This window comes from Penicillium manginii (genome assembly GCF_028828005.1).
Source record: "Penicillium manginii strain IBT 31320 chromosome Unknown utg000004l:1.0-7231830.0:1.0-7236170.0, whole genome shotgun sequence".
Lineage (NCBI taxonomy): Eukaryota > Fungi > Ascomycota > Eurotiomycetes > Eurotiales > Aspergillaceae > Penicillium > Penicillium manginii.
In genome coordinates, this window is record NW_026643105.1 from 3544365 (window position 1) to 3562986 (window position 18622).

An 18622-nucleotide genomic window follows, 5' to 3' on the forward strand; every position below is an offset into this window, starting at 1 on the left:
ATCAAAACTACAGTTGCTCGGGCGGAAAAACGAGGCCCAACTCAGGCTGCATTACCTCGTTCTGGTACACCAAAAAAGTTGGATGAAACAGATCGATTGAGGATACTTGAAGCAATATCAGAGAACCCACGAATTAAGTATGATGCTCTACTAGCTTTAGTCAACTTCAAATGCGGTCGAGCGACTATTTGGCGACTTCTCCAAGGTGAAAATAAACGGAAATGGCTTCAACTTCAACGACCTGAGTTAACCGACCAACAGGCTCGCCAGAGACTGGCTTGGGCACATCGAGTCCAAGATTATGACTCTGAAAAATGGAAAAAGATCTTCTGGTCAGATGAAACAACTATCGAAAGAGGAAAAGGAGGACGGCGAGAGTGGACTTTTACACCACGAAACCGCCAAATTGCGGAACGAGATGTTCAACAGGTCCCATGTCACAAAAGTGTTAAGCAAATGTTTTGGGCTGCCTTTTCAGGGACCGGTCGTCGATCCGGACTTATTCCACTCTTTGGAGATCCAGATTCTCCTAATGGAGGGGTGAACCGATTTGTTATCTTGGAATTATATCAGCGTGTGCTTCCAACTTTGCTAAGCGGAGTTGAAGGTGCTGTGTTTCAACAAGACAATGCTTCAGTTCATACTGCACATATTGTTCGTGATTGGATTGCTGATCAGGACTATGAGATTATGAAATGGCCTCCATATTCGCCTGATCTAAGTCCAATTGAGAATTTATGGTCGTTACTCAAGGCAAAGATATATGAATTGCACCCTGAGATTAGGGGCATGCCAAATAACGACGATACTCTACAGTTTATTATTGGGGTAGCACAGATAGCGTGGTCTATGATTGATATAGCGATACTAGAAAATTTGGCTATTACTATGCCACACCGTGTACAGCAAGTTATTGAAAATGATGGCTGGTATACTAGTTATTAGCAATTGTCAATACATGAGGTTTTTATTTTGTGCCGGTCGCGAGGTTTTAGTGCGGCAGAAAAAGCGGCAGAAAAATAGGGGGTGTTTCAAACTTTTGGAACGCCACTGTATTACCCAGTCAGCCCTCTCGAACTCGGAACTCCGCACTGGCAGGCAAACTTGAAACTCCCCGAATGCAGATCGATCAGACGACAGGCTGACAGCGCACCACGCTAAGTGTCCAGGTGGGGTTGCAGATCTACCTACCTAGGTATGTCAAGTTCCAATCAAGCTATCATCGTCAAGGTCACAAGCGCGATAAACAACTTGCTGAACCTGACTGGACTCAGACAACTTGGAACTTGAAGCAACATACATACATACATACACAAACTTCCTTCCACCCCTCTACTCTACTCTACTCTTCTCTATCAAACCTGAAAACCACCCAAGCCCACGACAACCCAGAAAACAACAATAAAACCTCGAACATAATCCACCCACCCTCCAAGTTCCAGTTCAAGCCCTGAAATTCAAGTTCCCAAACTCGTCTCAAAATGCCAGACCCCACCCCAACCCCGCACTCAACCGACCCCAACCATAACCCCGAAACCGCGGGCGAGCACCAAAAAAAAGAAGCCCTCGCCGCCTTCACCGCAACCCTCCACTCAGTCGGGACAAACCTCGAAGCGCCCCTCCTAGACCGCGCAAGCACAATCAGCAGCAATGCGATCGCGCTGCAGCGGCAAGAGACCGAGTTAGCGGCGAGCACGGCGCGGCTGGCGAGGCAGAATGCGCAGTGGGCCGGGTTGGCGGATGAGACGCGCGATGGGCTGAAGGAGATTGGTGATGTGCAGAATTGGGCGGAGATGATTGAGAGGGACTTGCTTGTTTTGGAGGATATGATGGATGATGTTGAAGGGGTTGGGTATGACTCTGACTCTGGGGGTGGGGGTGGGAGTCACCATCGTAACGGTGGGGAGATGGAGATGGATGAGGAGAGTGATGGGGGTGGGCATGGGAATGGACGTGTTGCGGAGGTTGGAGGGGGGAATGGGATTTCGAATGGGGATACTAGTAATGGGAATGGAAATGCTGACAACTTGAAGAAGTTGAAGAAGCCTGAGGAGGTGCGGAAGGGCTGGTTTAGTGGGTGGTGGTAACTTTGATATATAGTACCTATTAGGTACCTAGAGGCTGGACTCGGACTGATTCCAAGATTACTACGACTCGTACTAAGGTTCAACTTGAAGTTGAAACACCTGGACCTCGGGAGTTGAATGGATTCCAAGGTTGCTTTCAAGGCGTTTTGAATATACCTACCTAGGTACCTAGGTACAGGGCTGTCAAAGGTAGTGGTATATATTGATCTTTTATTGGGTATCGCTCTTATGCTTCAAGTTCATCATCTTCCTCTTCCTCTTCCTCTTCCTCTTCCTCTTCCTCTTCCTCCTCCCCTTGATTCTGCTCCTCCACATACCGCCGATAGATATCAAGACTAGTACCACCCCCCCTCACCTTCCCCGGTAGCATATTCATCCCATTCATCCCACGACCCCAAACTCATCAAATGCCGCATAGTTGGCCGTCCATGTGGACAATTCCACGGTTTATCAATAGTCCCCATATTATTAACAACCCGCTGCATCTGCCGCGCAGTCAAAGTCTTTCCAATCATGATACTCGACCGACAAGCACGCATGGCAAACATCTTGCGTACCTTACTCGGTCTCGGCACAGAGACCGAATTAGTAGCCGGCGACTCGGACAAGAGAACAATCAGCTCTTCCAGATCCCGTGAACCAAAGACAACCTCCTTGCTCAGCGGTAGGGAAACAAGACTGCACCGTCGACCGATGGGTTCCTCGCCGCTCTCGTCAACAGTAACAACGAACCCGTTTTTCTCCAGCGCGGCGCGATTCTCCAGCACGATCTCTTCTTCGACGGCGGTGAGGTCTAGGCGCTGGGGTCGGACGAGCCGCTGGTTCTGAACGATCGTTTCGGACTGCAGACGCTCGAAATTGATCTTCTCGTCCGAGGCGTGCTGGTCGATGATGAAGAGCTCGTCGCGGGTTTCGCCCGGTCGTACGGCGATGATGAAGCCAAGGTTGAATTGGCCGATGATGCGCATCTGCGCGAAATCAGCTTTGCTGACGGTTAATGAGAGGCGGTCTTCGGCGGTTTTGCTATCGTTCGCGTCGACATCTTCTTGAGTCGGGGTTTGTCTCTGTCGTTCGAGGCCCTCGCGTAATTTCGTCATCTGGGACTGAAGCTGTGTGATTGAGGCATCTATCGTGCTGACCAAGTGGACAGTTGCATCGCGATGAGTGGCGCCTTTGTTCATCTTGTTTACGCGGCTGATGTTGTTTTCGCTTGGGAGCATGGCTTTTTCCTCGGCTTGGTGGATTAGATGTTGGACTCTGGCTTCTTCTTCGGCCTTTTTATCGGCTTCGTCTATTTCCTGCTCTTCTGCGCCACCAGCTGTTTCTACCCCAGCCTCAACTGGCTCTGATTCTCGTTGATGGCGAGCCTCGCTTTGTCCAGGGGCATCATCAGCATCCTCAGGCGTAGAAGGGGGGTCTGCTTCAGCTTCTTGTTCGACATCGCTCTCTTGGCTGTTCTCACTCGCAGAGTATTCAGCCTCTCCATCTTCGTCTTCGCTTCCATCTTCCGCCTCTTCCTCATCCCCGGCCTCATCTGGCTCTGCTTGTGTTCCGGGGGCAGCGAACACTCTCATATGCTTTCCAAATATATTAGGTCGAGACGGGGTATGAATCCGCCGCTTTCGCCCCGGACGTTCTTTTTCCGATGATCTTAAATCCGAAGTACGCCTGCGCGGAGGACCACTTCCCACCACCGATTTAACAGTGTGTCCGCCAATCGTAATAGTAGCCATTTCCGCTGGAACACGGCATGGGCGCATCCTATCAAAAGCATTCTGAACCACATTGGGCGTTTCTTCTGGCTCATCGATCGGATGGCTGGATGGCTGCTGCTCTTCAGAAAGTTGTGACGATAGCTCCTGGGTTACTTCAGAGCCTCGTTTGTTCGATATTTGTTCTTGAGGCTCTGCTGTGCTCTTTTCTCGGGGCTTGGCAGGAGTGCTGTCTGGAATTTGTATAGGAGATGTAGCTTCCCTGGATGGTCCTGGGTGTCGTCTAGGCGCCGGAGTAGATTCAGCTGGAGGAGATGAAGGTTGGATATCTTGTGAGTTTTCCTCGGTATCGGCATGGATTTCAATTTCTTGCCGAGCAGCTGGGCGCTCACTCTCGGCTTCTTTGTCAATGGACTTGCGCGGCTTGGATTCTTGTGATGGAGTCGCAGGGGACTCGGAAACGCGCTGGTTGAGTTTGCGAGCTGAGACGAACCCCGGAAGGGCCCCGAGCGCCTGCTGCTTAGGCGTGGAAAGCTTCGAGCCAAGGACCTGTGACTGGGGGACCGTCTGATCGGCACTTTCAAAGAGCTGCACCAGCGAAGTCTTCAGCGATTCGATCAAAGCAGCAGCATCATGGATGAGAATCTGCCGCTTATCCGGCGAAACATTCACATCGTAAGCATCCGTGTCCATCTGAAAGTCCGCAAAGATGAACGGCGACTGCGAAACATTAAAAGATTTATAAGCCTCATTAAAAGCTTTTGCGATCTGAGGCAGACCACAAGGTCGCGAATTGACAAAGAACATCTGTCGATCCGGTGTCTGACGCCCTTCTCCGAAAACAGGCCGGGAAATATGACCCTGAACAACCATCTGGTTCGACTTTTTCCCCCCACCGGCGCGTTTCATCGAAGCAGACGGTTCAAATTCTAGCTTCAGGTCCAAGGGGATCAGCGCAGAGAGAGTCTTCGCTCCATATACATTGGCGATATTCTCCCTCGTCGTGCGGTTCGCGTTGGTGGAAAAGACGACGACGTTCTTCGTCTTGCCAACTGTGTTCTTAACACTGAACCGGACGCCCGCGCTGATACATGCGTATGCATGAAGGAGATTCAGCACTTTCCCATATTCCCGTTTGATGTTCTTCTCCAATTCGCGCCGGCGGACTGGAAGTCGCTTGAAGATACCTTCGACTGAAGCAGTCGTCCCCTTCTGCCCGGCGACTATTTGAGTCTTTGCCAGCTTTCCCGAAGCTTCGAAGTTGAGTTTATTTGCGCGGGGGGGCCTGGTCCACTTGGGCTGTCACGATATGGAAGTTCGCGAGCGCGCATAGAGATGACAATGCCTCGCCGCGGAAGCCGAAAGTGTGTAAGCGTGAGAGGTCATCGTAGGAGGATAGCTTCGAGGTGTAGTGTTTCAGTGCTGAATATCAAGTCCATGGATTAGTGTCTAGCACTGTACTGCTCTTTCCAAAGGGGACGCACCGATATTCTCGTAATTCTCCGGCGAGATTCCGCTGCCATTGTCCTGGATCTCGATTAAGTCTAGCCCGTTATTTTTGAACCGGACCTCTGAAAAAAGAATTAGAGTCGATCTTGAAAAAGAAACAACCGCCACGCCAGTATCGAGCGAAACGCTTACCGATTGTGGTTGCGCCTGCATCGAGGCTGTTTTCGACCAGCTCTTTGGCGACGGAACACAGGTCAACAATGACCTGGCCTGACTGGATTTGATGAACCTGAAGGGCTCAAGGGTTAGCGGAAATACAATCGCCATTTGAATAGTACGGGTAATCCTACCGAGTGAGCCTCGATGGCCTTGATGGTCGCCATTGTTCATGCCATGTTGGGGAAGTCTCACGCGTCGCACTTAACGCGTGGAGTTGCAAGTGCCAAGATTCGATCTGCCTGGCCCACATCGGTTCAACGTCAACCCTGGTTGGCTGCGCAGTATACAACGGTTACACATTATGATTTGATTTATGATTGATGATTTGGTCCGTTGATAATGTCAATTGGAATGCAACCTGGATTCTAGCATTGCTACAATATATTCAAATTCTCACAAAGAAGCAATTACAATCGCTGAAAACGCCCGAAATCCCAAATCATCAGCAAATCACTCATGCAGAAAAGCGATCAGGCAACACAACAGGGGCAACCAAGGTCCACAAGTAGATCGCATAGCACACCCAAGAGCTAACAATCTTCACCCAGCTGGCCCAGTAGGTGCGGCCCACCGGGGCAAAGTCCATCTCGGTGTCAACCTGCAGTCCTTGCGACAACAGTGTAGCCACCCAAGTCGTGGCCAGGAAGAAGATAATGTGGAAGAGAGAATAGTTGTACTGGGTTGAGCCACGCTCGTCATCCTTGCTGCTGGTCTCAAAGTCATCCTCATCATCGCTCTCATCCAGTGCACTGGCCGGCAAGCTGCCGCTCTCCACAGCGGCCCGCAGAGCTTCAGCACGCATCTCCCGATGGCTGTTAGGCTGCTGGGTCACCAGACCATGCTCGTTGTCCTCAGTACCCAGCTCGCTGTAGCTGTGACCGCCCTTGGATCCTAGAGCAATGCCCTGGGTAGCCGCGCGCGTAGTGGTATAAGCAATGGTGGCCATGGTGACAATAGCGCCCAAAACGATTGTGGCGGTGCGGGCACCACTTGAGCGGATCAAGGGATTGCAGCTGTGGGTATCCGGCTCCATGGAGACGGCGGACAGAGTAAGGTAAGTGCAGTAAGCGGTGACCATGGCAGCTTGTGCCAACCCGGCGCGCGGGTTTGATTCTTGCACGGCCGGTTGGACCGAGATGAACGAGATGATCAGGAAAACGACCAGGTTGACCGAGATCGCAACCTGATTCATGGAGCATCCGCTGCGGGCGAAGAAGATGTACATCAGGATAGTCATGACGATCGAAGCGATGTACATGCCGAGGGTCGATCCGATAAGCAGACCTCGCCAAAGCCGCGAGTCGCTATCCTCAATCTTCTGCAGGCAAAGTTCCGCCCAGGAATGAGCCAGATCCACCAGCAGGATCAGACCCAGGAGCAAGAATAGCATAGCGCAGAAGAAAGCGATATAGTTTCCGTAGACGAAGAAGAAGGGTTCCGGGATGAAGAATGACATGACAACGAAGGCCAACCAAACGATGATTTTGGGACCCCAGAAGCCATTTTGAAGTGCAGCGCGGCTGTCGCGGGACGTTTTGACACCAAGGAGTAGGAGGGCGAGAATCAAGTGAAAGAGAGCGAGACCGAAGTTGATACGATGAACTGCGACCCAGCCATAGCACTCCTTCCCGTCGCATTGAATTTCCATATAGTCAAGCGTCAGACCTTGCAGTTTCTTCATTGCCCATGGCGTGAGCATGATCCAGGAGACGATGGAGTTGACTAGGAGGATAAAGGCGTATGCGATTCGAGTCGCCATGCTGTGGCGGAGTCAGTTTGGAAGCGTTCTTCGGCTAGGCATCAATAAATGCAGAAACTACCTGTTTTGGAACTTTCCACATGCGCTGCAGACAGCAGAGCAAGTCGCAGCTCCACAGCATGAGCCTCCGAGGGTGATAAGCTATTTGTGTATGGAATTAGCAGGCTGCTACTTGGGTCGGGTGATCGGAAGAGTGGACGATCGAGGGAGGCAACCAGACTCACCGTTCCCATGCTAGGCACCGCTAAAAGCGGCAGTGATAGAAGAGCACCCATGGCGAGAGAAATAGGGGATCAGATCTGGACCAGGGCGAAGACTGGGGTTGTTTGGAGGAGTAGGAGATAATCGAACTGGAGAAGCGGAGTGACTCGGACGATCCCTGGAACCGCCTTCGTCATTATCAGATTGGGAAGCGGTGTAGGACGGCAGCTGGCAGTTCCGTAATAATTATTATGTAATCTTCATATACTCTCATTAGTATTGTTTTTCATCATTGAATATTATTTTTGGGGTAATGATAGAGCAACCCCCTGAAGAAAGGGGGCACTTACTCCGTACTATGTTTAGTTATAGGTGGGTCAGTCTGTATGTAAGTATAGATACTGATATAAGTATGTACTACCGTAGTAGGTGTGATACCTGAATTTATTAAGGAGGTTAGATAAGTACTACCTATGAATATCTTATCTAGAGTAGATAGTGGAGTAAGTCAGGATTTAACAACAACAGGAGTAAGAAATCTACCTAGATACAAGAGAAGGAAAGAATTGGGGCTATGAGTCCCAGAGAACTGACAGAAAGGCCTATGAAGGAAGGGAATAACAGGAACCCTGGAGATTCGAATACTTTAAGGATCTGCGAACGATAGGAGCAGAGATTTCCAAGGTTCAAGAGAAGCTGAGATGAAAGAGTGATGAAAGGAGAGAAGAGAACTTGAAGGTGATTGAGCCGCTGGTGATCCTGCAGTTCTATACTTTTAAGTTTGTTTACTCGGCTTCCTTTTTTGGGCTATTACTCATCTGTCTAGAGTCTACAGCTGTCTATTCCAGTATTAATACCTAGGGAAGTTGAATAAATGCCAGATTATCACCTTCAGAAATAACTTGAGTGGCTTCTACTGGTGTCCAATTATTATCCTTTGTGGCGGTAAGTAGAACAGCATTCCCAGGACGTGGATTTGTTAGTGCGAATAGTCGAATATCCTGCGCATCAAGGTGTAGGGTCTAAATTCGGATTCAGGGCAGTCGCTGTTATTGAAACGAAACATGGAAACTTTACTAGCATGTTGAGGGCTTCAGGCTTTAGTCTCAGGGAACTACTGAATTACTTTTGTGAATAATAAAACAGACTAGTCAAGTATTTATTAATAATACTAGTAGAAAGGCTTTCATCGCTTACTAGTAAGTGTATCTACTAGTTAACTACTAACTACTAACTAAATACTTCTATTAGGTGCAGCCTTACTATTATAATCCACACCTATCCCGATATCGATTATTTCCAGGGATTTTTTTGACACCCCGTCATACCCTGGCAAATTGAAGCAACAGGTACAAGAATGCCGGCAATTTAAGCCCAAGTTGGTAGTGACCTACTACAGTAGTTCCGCGGTCCCATCAGTCCTAGTATGATTGGATTAGAAGACACGGGAGGATCCACTGTGGACAGCCTTGGTACGACGAAGGTACGAAGTATATTCGTATTTAGAAGGTAAGAGAGGATGGAAAATATTGTGCTGGGGTTAAGTACCAAATCCAGTAAGACATCAAGAGACACACAATCTCCGAAAGGCTGTTCTTGCATCGATAGGACTATTGGATTTACCTGTTGGACCCATGACGCGATCTTATGCCGAGTATGCCACGAGTCCCCGCTTGGGGCCCCGCCAGTAAATTCCTACCGATATAAGGAGATCTCACAGTTGACAAGGTGGTAACTTTAAAAAAAGAGTAAGCCCTATGAGATTGTAAGTGTGGAACATCGGATGACTCTGGATCGCCTCCGCATTGGTCCCTGGCATCAAACGTTTAGATCGTTGAACACGCGTGACGACTTAAAACGTGGACTTGGCTTGGCACTCGGCAGAGTCCGGTGGAGCCCCGAAGGTCGTCCTCGTTATCTTCGCCCGCGATTACGACGCTGGGCTCCTGAAACTCTTCTCTACATTCTTCCCCCTCGACTTCTGTCTCTTTTCACCTCTAGTCCTTCCTTCCACCGGGTCCGATGTCCCTCTTTTCGTCCGACCACCCATTGCCCGGAAACCCTCATCGATTCGCCATTTTGATAAGGAAGAGATAGATACCCGCGGAGGAAAGAGTACGCGTGGCCGAACTGCCGGACTTCCTTGCGAACGACCTCCCAATTGAGGATTATTCTTGAGAACACACTAGAGACGGAGAGAGAGAGAGACCTACATACGAACAACCACTACAATGTTTTCTTCACAAACCGCACGGTACATCTCCGTGGCTGCGGGGACTCTGGTGGCATTATCCTGCGGAACAAATGTGCGTCATTCTCGGCTTTGCGTACTCAAGCTTGCCTCGCTGATAACTGACACTCGATATAGTATGCATACTCGGCATGGGCACCACAATTCGCCCACAAGATGAAGCTCACCTCTACCCAGAGTAACCTCATCGTGAGTTTTTTGATTGGAAGAGGAGTTGCAAAGGAATGCCCTCCATATTGACAGCTTTACAGGGTGCTGCTGGAAATCTGGGCATGTACGCCATGGGATTCCCTTTGGGATTGTTGACCGATGCTCGTGGCCCAAGACTCATCGCCTTGATCGGTTCGATATGTCTTGCAATTGGTTACTACCCGATCTACTTATGTAGGCTCTCCTATCTGCCGGCCAATTCATACTTCACACTAACAAGCGACAGCTTATCAACACGGAGAGGGTTCGGTCCCGATCATTTTCCTATGCTTCTTCGCTTTTATGACAGGTACTGGTGGTTGCGGAGCCTTTTCGGGAGCGATCAAGACCGGTATGTGCTCACAATCATGTGGTTATATCCATACATCGCAGTGGTACTAAAACATCAATCTCTTCAGCTGCATCTAATTTTCCTGACAACCGCGGCACTGCGACTGCGTTGCCATTGGCCGCTTTTGGACTAAGTGCATTATTTTGGTCCAATATCTCGACGTTTGTTTTCAAGGGCGACACTGGCCGCTTCTTGCTTCTCCTGGCCGTCGGTACTTCTGTTCTCACCTTCGTTTCGATCCCATTCCTCCAAATCTTGCCTCCAGATTCCTATTCATCAGTTCCCCGCCATGGTCACGAAGATCCGTCCGAATCACGCAGGCTGCGTCGGGCCAGTGCCTCATCTTTGCCTGAGAACTCTGACGACATGCACAACTCTACGGCATTCGACCACGAGCAGTCAGCACACGCTCGTGGCCAATCGGTTTCGTCTCATCGCGGTTACAATGGCAACCACGACGAAACCTCGTCTCTCGTATCCAAGGATGATGTGCGCCCTTCGTTCGACACGCTGGACGATGATTTCTTGGACGAAGTAGCGATGGAGTCTCACCACACCGATATCAGAGGCCTGGCCATGCTCCGCAAAATCGAATTCTGGCAACTCTTCCTATCCATGGGCCTGCTGTCCGGAATCGGCTTGATGACCATCAATAACATCGGCAACAGCGCCAAAGCCCTGTGGTTATACTACGACGACAGCGCGTCGTCGAAATTCATCCAGCAGCGACAAGTCATGCACGTCTCCATCCTCTCATTCGGAAACTTCCTCGGCCGTCTTCTCAGCGGTATCGGCTCTGACATCCTGGTCAAGAAACTCGACATGTCCCGCTTCTGGTGCCTATTAATCTCCGCCGTCGTCTTCACCCTCACCCAACTCGCCGGCTCCTCCATCTCGAACCCAAACACTCTCGTCGTGGTCTCCGCCTTCACGGGCATCGCTTACGGATTCCTTTTCGGCGTCTTCCCTTCCCTAACCGCGCACACCTTTGGCATCGGCGGCCTCTCGCAGAACTGGGGCGTCATGACTCTGGCCCCTGTCTTCAGCGGAAATATCTTCAACCTCCTCTACGGAACCGTCTACGACCGCCACTCCGTCGTCAACCCGGACGGGGACCGCGACTGCCCAGACGGTCTGGCCTGCTACCGCTCTGCATACTACCTGACCACCTTCTCCGGTCTGGCCGGTATCCTAGTCTGCCTGTGGAGCATCTATCGCGAGAAACAGATCCACGGCGCTATGGCGAGGAAGTCCGACCACCGCCTCGCTTGATCGGGGCTTCCCATATGCGAACGAGCACAAACCATGTTATCGCTGAGCTGATAACCGATCGGACTTGGGACCTTAAGTCCCATTTCCCCGCCCAATATCATTACCCCTCCCCTCCCCGCAGCACGCCATAAGGGTTGAGCCGTTATCTCGTTTGCCGTCCCATATCGCGCTACCCTATCTCATGATCGACATCCCACCAGGGCATTTGCTGGTCAAGTTTCTTATCGGTGGGCCGGGCCACTGGTGTCGACGTCAGATCCACATCCCATATGCATTCCCAGATCATCACTCATTATCATGTTTTCATTTCCGTCATAGATTCGATACTCCATATATTGCGGTCTCTGGATCATACCCATGCTCTCGAGCGGCAAAATCTGTCTGTCTATTTATCTCTCTTTTGAATTGTATATATTCAAGTTCGCTGTTCGGATACAGTAAGCTTTTGGTCTCGTACTATTCACTTCCACAAATTGTTTCTTCAAGTAAAAACTTCCACGGTTTGAAATTCCAGGGAATTAAACCACCCCCACCTCCTATCTACCTAGTTCATCTGGAGAGGTAATACTTGACCTTCGACAGAACGTCAAGTTCCATTCAATGCCCAGGTAGCTACGCTTATTAGTAGCCTGCATGAACAAGGACTCAGAGATTCACTAGCATTCAAACAAGAGTTTAATTGCAACACACAATCTGACCTGTCGACCCGTCAAACTGGCCGAAGTATAACAAGCACATAGGCTAGTCCTTCTAAGGGAGTAAAGGATAAATGGGGCCCCGATACATAAAAACCAAAGGCAAAGCATAAGCTAATATAAGAGCTCGATCTTTTTGTCGTTTTGATTGAAAAAAATATTTCCCACAAGCACAAATAATCTTGTCCGACCCTTCCACACGCCCATGCGTTCGCAACAGACGATGAGAAAAAGAAAAAAAAAAAACCGGAGGAGAAAAATAATATTAGAAGCATACTGAGATTACACAAACACGGACCCACGGCAAGCCATTTGAAGAAAATAAGACGATGAACAAGGGCGAATTGAATAGAAAGAAAGGAAATTAGGATCGATCGTGGTATATCGAGCTTTTTTTGGTTGAAGGGAGTTCCGGCCGCCGATAAAGAGTCGGGAAGGGTATCAAAAAGACCAGGAATGGTCGGACAAGTTCAGTGCAGAGGGTAGTGATCGCGGTCCGCGGTCCATAGGATACACGGAAATGTGACCGAGCGAGGAGGGGCTAACGGGAGCGTCATGAATGACTGAGAAGCAGAGAACTGAGCTCGACCTAGGCGCTACTCGGAGACTTCGCTTGCGATGGGGGCTGGGGCTCCTCGGACGACTGTTCCACCATATCTGAGAGTCGGATGCGCTTGGCTTGGGGTTCTGAGCTATCCAGGTCCAACGAGCCAGTCGTGCCGAGCTGGTGTTCGAGTTCGCTAACATGTCGCTTGAGGTCTTCTTCGCGACGCTGCGACTCCTCCAGAGACCGGCGTAGGCGGGCTTCGGAATCGCGGGCGATCATCTCAGAGCGACGGGCGCTGGCATCACTCTGCTCAAGCTCGGCGACACGACCGCGGAACAATTCGTTGATGAGGTCCAATTCACTAACGCGTGTCTTCAGGGACGTGTTGAGAGCCAGCAGACTCTCGAAGGTGTGGGAAGAATCGAGTTGGCGATCGACAGCCGAGGGGGAAGGCTGGCGCATTGGGAGAGAAGGAAGGCCGGAATTGTCACCACGCGTAACGCTGTCGAACATGTGTTGCGGAGCGATATTCGAGTTGTGCGCCTGCATTGATCCAAACCCGGGCGTCTCGGTGCGTGACAAGGGCGAATTTGAGCGGTCCGAGTGACCCGGGGACATTTTACGCGACGCGCGACGGTATCCATGCGATCCTAGTGAATGCGCTCCAACGTCGGCTTGACCTGATAAACCGTTGGCGTCGACGGGGCCGCCAGACTGAGGAAAGAACGAAAGGTCAGCAATCGGGGAGGGAAATTTCTTATCTGGGGAGCAGTTCTCGCAGGGGGCGGCGGGAGCAATTCCTGGAGGATTGATGGCGCGTACTCACCTTACGTTTGGGGCCCTGGCCGGTCTTCACACGGTTGCGACTCTTGATCACATCGGTCTTCAGGCTTATCGGGCGAGGACGGCCGTGAAGTTTGAGGAACAGACCACAGGCATTGCATAGAACGGAGCCAAGTTCGTCCCGGCGCCAGAGGGGAGTAGTAGAGGTACCACAATTCTGACAGACAGGCTGTAATTGAGGAGATTTGTCGTCAGTCAAAGTGGTCGCCATGATTTGGAGAAAGTAGGCAGGTGAGGAAGAGGGAGTGATGATAAGATTGGAGAGAGATTTGAGTCGATAAGGATTTGGGAGCGCACGGATCCCAAATGCCAAGACCCCAGGCCGCTGGGACTAATTGGGACTAGTCTGGTTCCCACGACTGGCTGGCCCCGATAACTCGAGATAAGCAAAGGTGATAAGGGGAATGAAAATTGGATCTGCCCGCAAGGTATCGTATGGCACGAGTACCATGAATGTTGTAGTATTACTGTTCAACTTACCGGATTATTGCCTTGTCCACCGGTCGTGGCTGCTGGGGAGGAGGTCGCATAGCTCATGTTCGCCATGTTTCCATTCGCATCACTGGACTCTCTGCGGTTTTCCGGTCAGCCAATCCATGCGCGTTCATTCGTCTATCCAGGTGACCCCGTCTGCAGAAGAGGGGTATGCAATTTGGAAAGCCGAAACCATTGTAGATGTAGAAGGAAAAGTAGGGAGAGCGGTCGCAAGGCAGCGCTTGCTCTATCTTCGCGTTCTGCAGGCCACATACCGGAGATTGGAGGTGGGAGCCGACGCGACTGAGGCAAGTGCGGCCAATCCGGGGAGTGAATGGCTCACGGAGACAGAACTGAAGTCGTCCTTATAGTCGGATCCCTGGAACTTTCCAATATTACCAAGATCGGGCAACGCTGGAGAGAAGCGCTTGGGGTTGGTTTCGGATGCGGAGGGTTGCTGGGTGGTATCGGAGGGGGAATCGTAACGCGGGAGATCGGAGGTCTGGTGCGCGGATGAGGCAGGTTTGAGAGCCGGGTCGATAGGCGACGCCGGGTAGAGGATGGAAGCCACAATGAAGGGCGATTATAGGGAATCGATCGAAATCCGGCCGGGGACCGAATTGAAAAGGTTTAGGTGAAGGACGAGGCCAAGGGGGAGTGAGAATGTCGGAGAATGATCGCGTGATGGACCACGAAGGTAAGATCGGTTTATAGGATCCTCTTCGACAAGCTAGCTGCGAGAGAATCAATCACAATGGAATCGTAATTATAAAGAGGTCAATGTGAGACGTCCGAGGAAGATCGCAGCAGATCTAAGTATCTCGTGACGGCCAGGCTGAGCGCAAAGGTTGAAGTCGTCTCGTGGGAAAGTCAATCAGGCGAGAAGATTTGGAAAAGATGATGAGAAAATAAGAGGAAGAAAGGTAAAAACGCAGGAGTGAATTCGATTTGAATTCACGGATGCGCTGGGGGGGGAAAGGCCACGGCGGAGGAGAAAGATGGAGAAGATTAGCAGAACCGGATCTTATCCTGGCTGATATGGTATTGTTATTATCGCGTATCGAAAAATCATCACTTATCGCGCTGGGCATGCCATACCGCCTGGAGGGTCCAGCTATTGGTCCCATCCCCGGTACTGGGACTACAATGCCGGTAATTAGCGAAACCTGGCATTTCTCTGGAAATGCGGAATGTTTTAATGGGATTATGCAGTGCTTGTGCACATGTCCCCGGGTCCGATCTACTACTAGTACTAGTATCAGGTGTATGTAGAAGTACCCCAAGGGTTATATTCCTACCGCAACCCTTCGTCGGTCTATGAGTATGACGAGTAATGGGCCCGAATAATTCAATAAACTATCTAGATCGGGATATTTGATCAGCCTAATGATATAATGATGCATGTCAATGTAAATATTAGGGTGGATGCGGCGCCCCTACTTATACAGTATGCTTGTTCGTTTGCATAGATCCAATATTCTGCCAATTGGAACATTAGTGGCCAATTGATCTCAGTGGGTCTTGACCTGGAGGCCAGCGCTCAGCCAAATTTGTATGCATGTACTCCGTACTCCGTACTCTGTGAATCTACCTTAAGGTAATGACAAAAGGCAACAGCAAAAGGCAAACCCCCCTTTTACACCGGCGATTAGGGGGGGGTCTCCAGTCAAGACCCGCCCAGTGTGGCGGTGCGTATTGGTATTACCATCTCCAGTAAATGATACCTTGCGCGGTGCCATAGTCAGTGACTAGTCATACATAGTAAATGAAAGATTCTGCCATACACGACCTCACCGCCAGGGTAAATTACTGGTAAATACGACCCGCCCCTGGCTGGCCGTGTCCGGCTCTTGTCTGGCCATAATAATATCCGTTCATGACATGCTTCTGTTATTCAATCTGTCTTGTCGTGTCGTCCTCTCTTGACTTCTCATCCTTGGTCATTCACCCCCGCCATTCCCATTTCCCCGGAATGGATTAATATTCCCTTTTCTTCGTGTCCTTCGTTTCTCTCTTTGCAGACCTTTCTTCACTTTCCCTCCACCTTCTGCTGTGGCAGGTGTCTGCCTCCACGACGTCTTTTAATCCCCCTTCCATAGAATTGCCTCTTCTGCTTCTACACTATGCCGAAAAATCGCCCAGCTACTTCGGGCTATGCTCGTCTCGCTCAGGAGGAGGAAGAGCGAGGCTACCTTCACGATGATTCCGAAGACGACGAAATCGCCGCCGTTTCCTCCACCGTCTCGACCTCCGCTCCTCGCTATGCCCCGATTTCCTCTCGAGCCCAGATGCAGGCGTCCGGTCTCGACACACCCCCTGGCCATCGACGCCGGCATAGTGGTTACTCGCGACGCGGGCGACGGAATTCCGGCGTCGACATCAAGGCCATCAATGCGCGTCTCGAGCGATGGGCCGAGGAGATCGCCAACAAGTTCAAGCTGAACCGGGTCAAGGGAAAGACATACGAGGAAGAAAAACTGGAAATCTACCACTCAGTCTTCCAGGCGCCCGATGGCGTTCGCCCAGTGACCACAGAGCAGCTCGAATCGGATGAATTCGAGGGCCTGCAGCGGAGACAACGAGCCGAATTCGAAGAGATCATCGAGAGCGTTCGTCTAGCGATCGAATTGGATGTACACCCGCGCATGATTGCCCAGGGAAGTTCGGGTAGTTACTTTGCTCGCAATCCCGAGGGCAAGGTGGTCGGTGTGTTCAAACCCAAGGACGAAGAACCGTACGCTTCTCGGAACCCCAAATGGACCAAATGGGTTCATCGGAACTTGTTCCCTTGTTTCTTCGGCCGCGCTTGTCTTATTCCCAACCTTTCCTACGTCTCCGAAGCTGCCGCATACGTTCTCGATGCCCGTCTCCGCACCAACATGGTGCCTTATACCGATATTGTCCGGCTGTCTTCAAAATCATTCTTCTACGACTTCTGGGACAGGCGCAAGGCGTGGAAAGGGAAGAAGACCTTGCCCCCAAAGGCTGGTAGCTTCCAGGTATTCTTGAAGGGATACAAAGATGCCAACATCTTCCTTCGGGAGCACCCATGGCCAGATCAGGCAAACACAGGACTCCGTCCTGAGGATGCTCCGAAGCGCAAGAGGCGGCCATGGAACGAGGCATGCCGCCCGTCGGGAGCACAATCCGACGACGAAGACGACGAAGACCATGGCCAGATGCCATCACCAAACCCACGCGACGAAAGCGCCGAGCGACGATTCCACTGGACTGAAAATTTGAAGCAGTCGTTCCGAGAGGAGCTGGAGAAGTTGGTCATTTTGGATTATATCATGCGAAACACCGATCGTGGGCTGGATAACTGGATGGTCAAGATTGACTGGGGTAACGAGCAGGTATCGCTTGTCGCGGATCCCCCAAAGCCCAATGACAAGCCCACACCCACAGGGACGCATGACGAGGATGAGCTTATGCCTCCCCCTCGCCCAGTGTCTGTGAACTCGAACGGCTCGCATCCTTATAGACGCCACGAAACTATGATGGCAGTGAGCCGTACAGGAACTCCACTGGCCACGTCCGAGCAGTCTGCATCGGTCCAGGTCGGTGCCATTGATAACAGTCTTTCATGGCCATGGAAGCACCCGGATGCTGTAAGTTACCTGACAGTGAAGATTCTTGGACCATAGCTAACCCATAACAGTGGCGAAGTTTCCCATTCGGATGGCTCTTCTTGCCAGTTTCTCTAATCGGCCAACCGTTTTCCCAAAAGACTCGCGATCATTTCCTTCCCTTATTGACATCGACTGCGTGGTGGGGTGGCACACAAATGGCCTTGCGTCAGGTCTTTGCCCAGGACGACGACTTCAAAGAAAGCATGTTTGCCCGACAAATCGCCGTCATGAAAGGCCAAGCTTGGAATGTTGTGGAGACACTGAAGCAACCAGACCACGGCCCACTTGAGTTGACTCGCCGAACCCGTGTCTGTGTATGGGACGACTTGGTGGACGTGCCCGTCGCCATCCCCATGAAAGCTCCATCGGCCGACCAACGAAACCAAGCCATGAATTACGATGATGACGAAGAAGAAGAAATGGATATTGGCGCGGCCAATTCTTCTCAAGACGTTGCCCATGATCTTTTGGGTCTTGACTCATCCCCGGGCGACCTTCCCAACCCCAACCGGTTCGAGCTCTCCCGCGGCCGCTCTGATGGAGATGGACATCGAGCCACTGACTCGATTGGTAGTGGCCCTGAACTGTTCAACGACGACGATATCCCCCGCAAAACCACCAATGGCACATACGCAAGATCTCTGGATGGTGGATGGCCGTCTCTCCCTGCTCGACCCAATAGACACCACAAACAAGGCGGCTCCGTCTCTTTCCGCATGCCGCATGTCAACACGTTCGGTAGCGACGACCTTGAGGGTGACCTTGGGTATGCTGCCGCCGAGGACATGGAGGGCAACCAGCGCAAGGTCATTGTGGAGCGCTTGGAAGCCGTCAAGAGCAAGAACCCTGTCTTCACCTGGTGCTGAGAGCCCACATCTCTCTCACACCTCACACTTTCAACGACAGACCTTCCTCCCTTCTCCCTGCCCCCTTTTCCATA

At 51.1% G+C, this 18622-nt stretch overlaps 6 protein-coding genes across 6 annotated transcripts; 3 read left to right on the plus strand and 3 right to left on the minus strand.

Annotated features, from left to right (window-relative positions):
- Window positions 1-1481: 1481 nt before the first annotated feature.
- N7533_005028 (uncharacterized protein) lies at window positions 1482-2087 on the plus strand (the record flags this gene model as incomplete). Its single annotated transcript, XM_057101678.1, has 1 exon — window positions 1482-2087. The coding sequence occupies one exon, from the start codon at window positions 1482-1484 to the stop codon at window positions 2085-2087; it is 606 nt and encodes a 201-aa protein (XP_056961308.1).
- A 335-nt stretch (window positions 2088-2422) lies between these two features.
- On the minus strand, window positions 2423-5631 carry N7533_005029 (ATP-binding mismatch repair protein PMS1; the record flags this gene model as incomplete). Its single annotated transcript, XM_057101679.1, has 5 exons — window positions 2423-5084; window positions 5140-5221; window positions 5284-5370; window positions 5441-5537; window positions 5599-5631. The coding sequence occupies 5 exons, from the start codon at window positions 5629-5631 to the stop codon at window positions 2423-2425; spliced, it is 2961 nt and encodes a 986-aa protein (XP_056961309.1).
- Window positions 5632-5921: 290 nt separating this feature from the next.
- On the minus strand, window positions 5922-7501 carry N7533_005030 (serine incorporator domain-containing protein; the record flags this gene model as incomplete). Its single annotated transcript, XM_057101680.1, has 3 exons — window positions 5922-7227; window positions 7288-7367; window positions 7451-7501. The coding sequence occupies 3 exons, from the start codon at window positions 7499-7501 to the stop codon at window positions 5922-5924; spliced, it is 1437 nt and encodes a 478-aa protein (XP_056961310.1).
- A 2157-nt stretch (window positions 7502-9658) lies between these two features.
- On the plus strand, window positions 9659-11491 carry N7533_005031 (uncharacterized protein; the record flags this gene model as incomplete). The annotated part of the gene is made up of 5 exons (XM_057101681.1): window positions 9659-9733; window positions 9796-9867; window positions 9930-10062; window positions 10115-10219; window positions 10287-11491. The coding sequence occupies 5 exons, from the start codon at window positions 9659-9661 to the stop codon at window positions 11489-11491; spliced, it is 1590 nt and encodes a 529-aa protein (XP_056961311.1).
- A 1284-nt stretch (window positions 11492-12775) lies between these two features.
- On the minus strand, window positions 12776-13787 carry N7533_005032 (putative GATA transcription factor (AreB); the record flags this gene model as incomplete). Its single annotated transcript, XM_057101682.1, has 2 exons — window positions 12776-13447; window positions 13560-13787. 2 exons carry the CDS (start codon window positions 13785-13787, stop codon window positions 12776-12778), a joined length of 900 nt encoding a protein of 299 aa, XP_056961312.1.
- Window positions 13788-16173: 2386 nt separating this feature from the next.
- On the plus strand, window positions 16174-18548 carry N7533_005033 (1-phosphatidylinositol 4-kinase LSB6; the record flags this gene model as incomplete). The annotated part of the gene is made up of 2 exons (XM_057101683.1): window positions 16174-17661; window positions 17712-18548. 2 exons carry the CDS (start codon window positions 16174-16176, stop codon window positions 18546-18548), a joined length of 2325 nt encoding a protein of 774 aa, XP_056961313.1.
- Window positions 18549-18622: the final 74 nt, after the last annotated feature.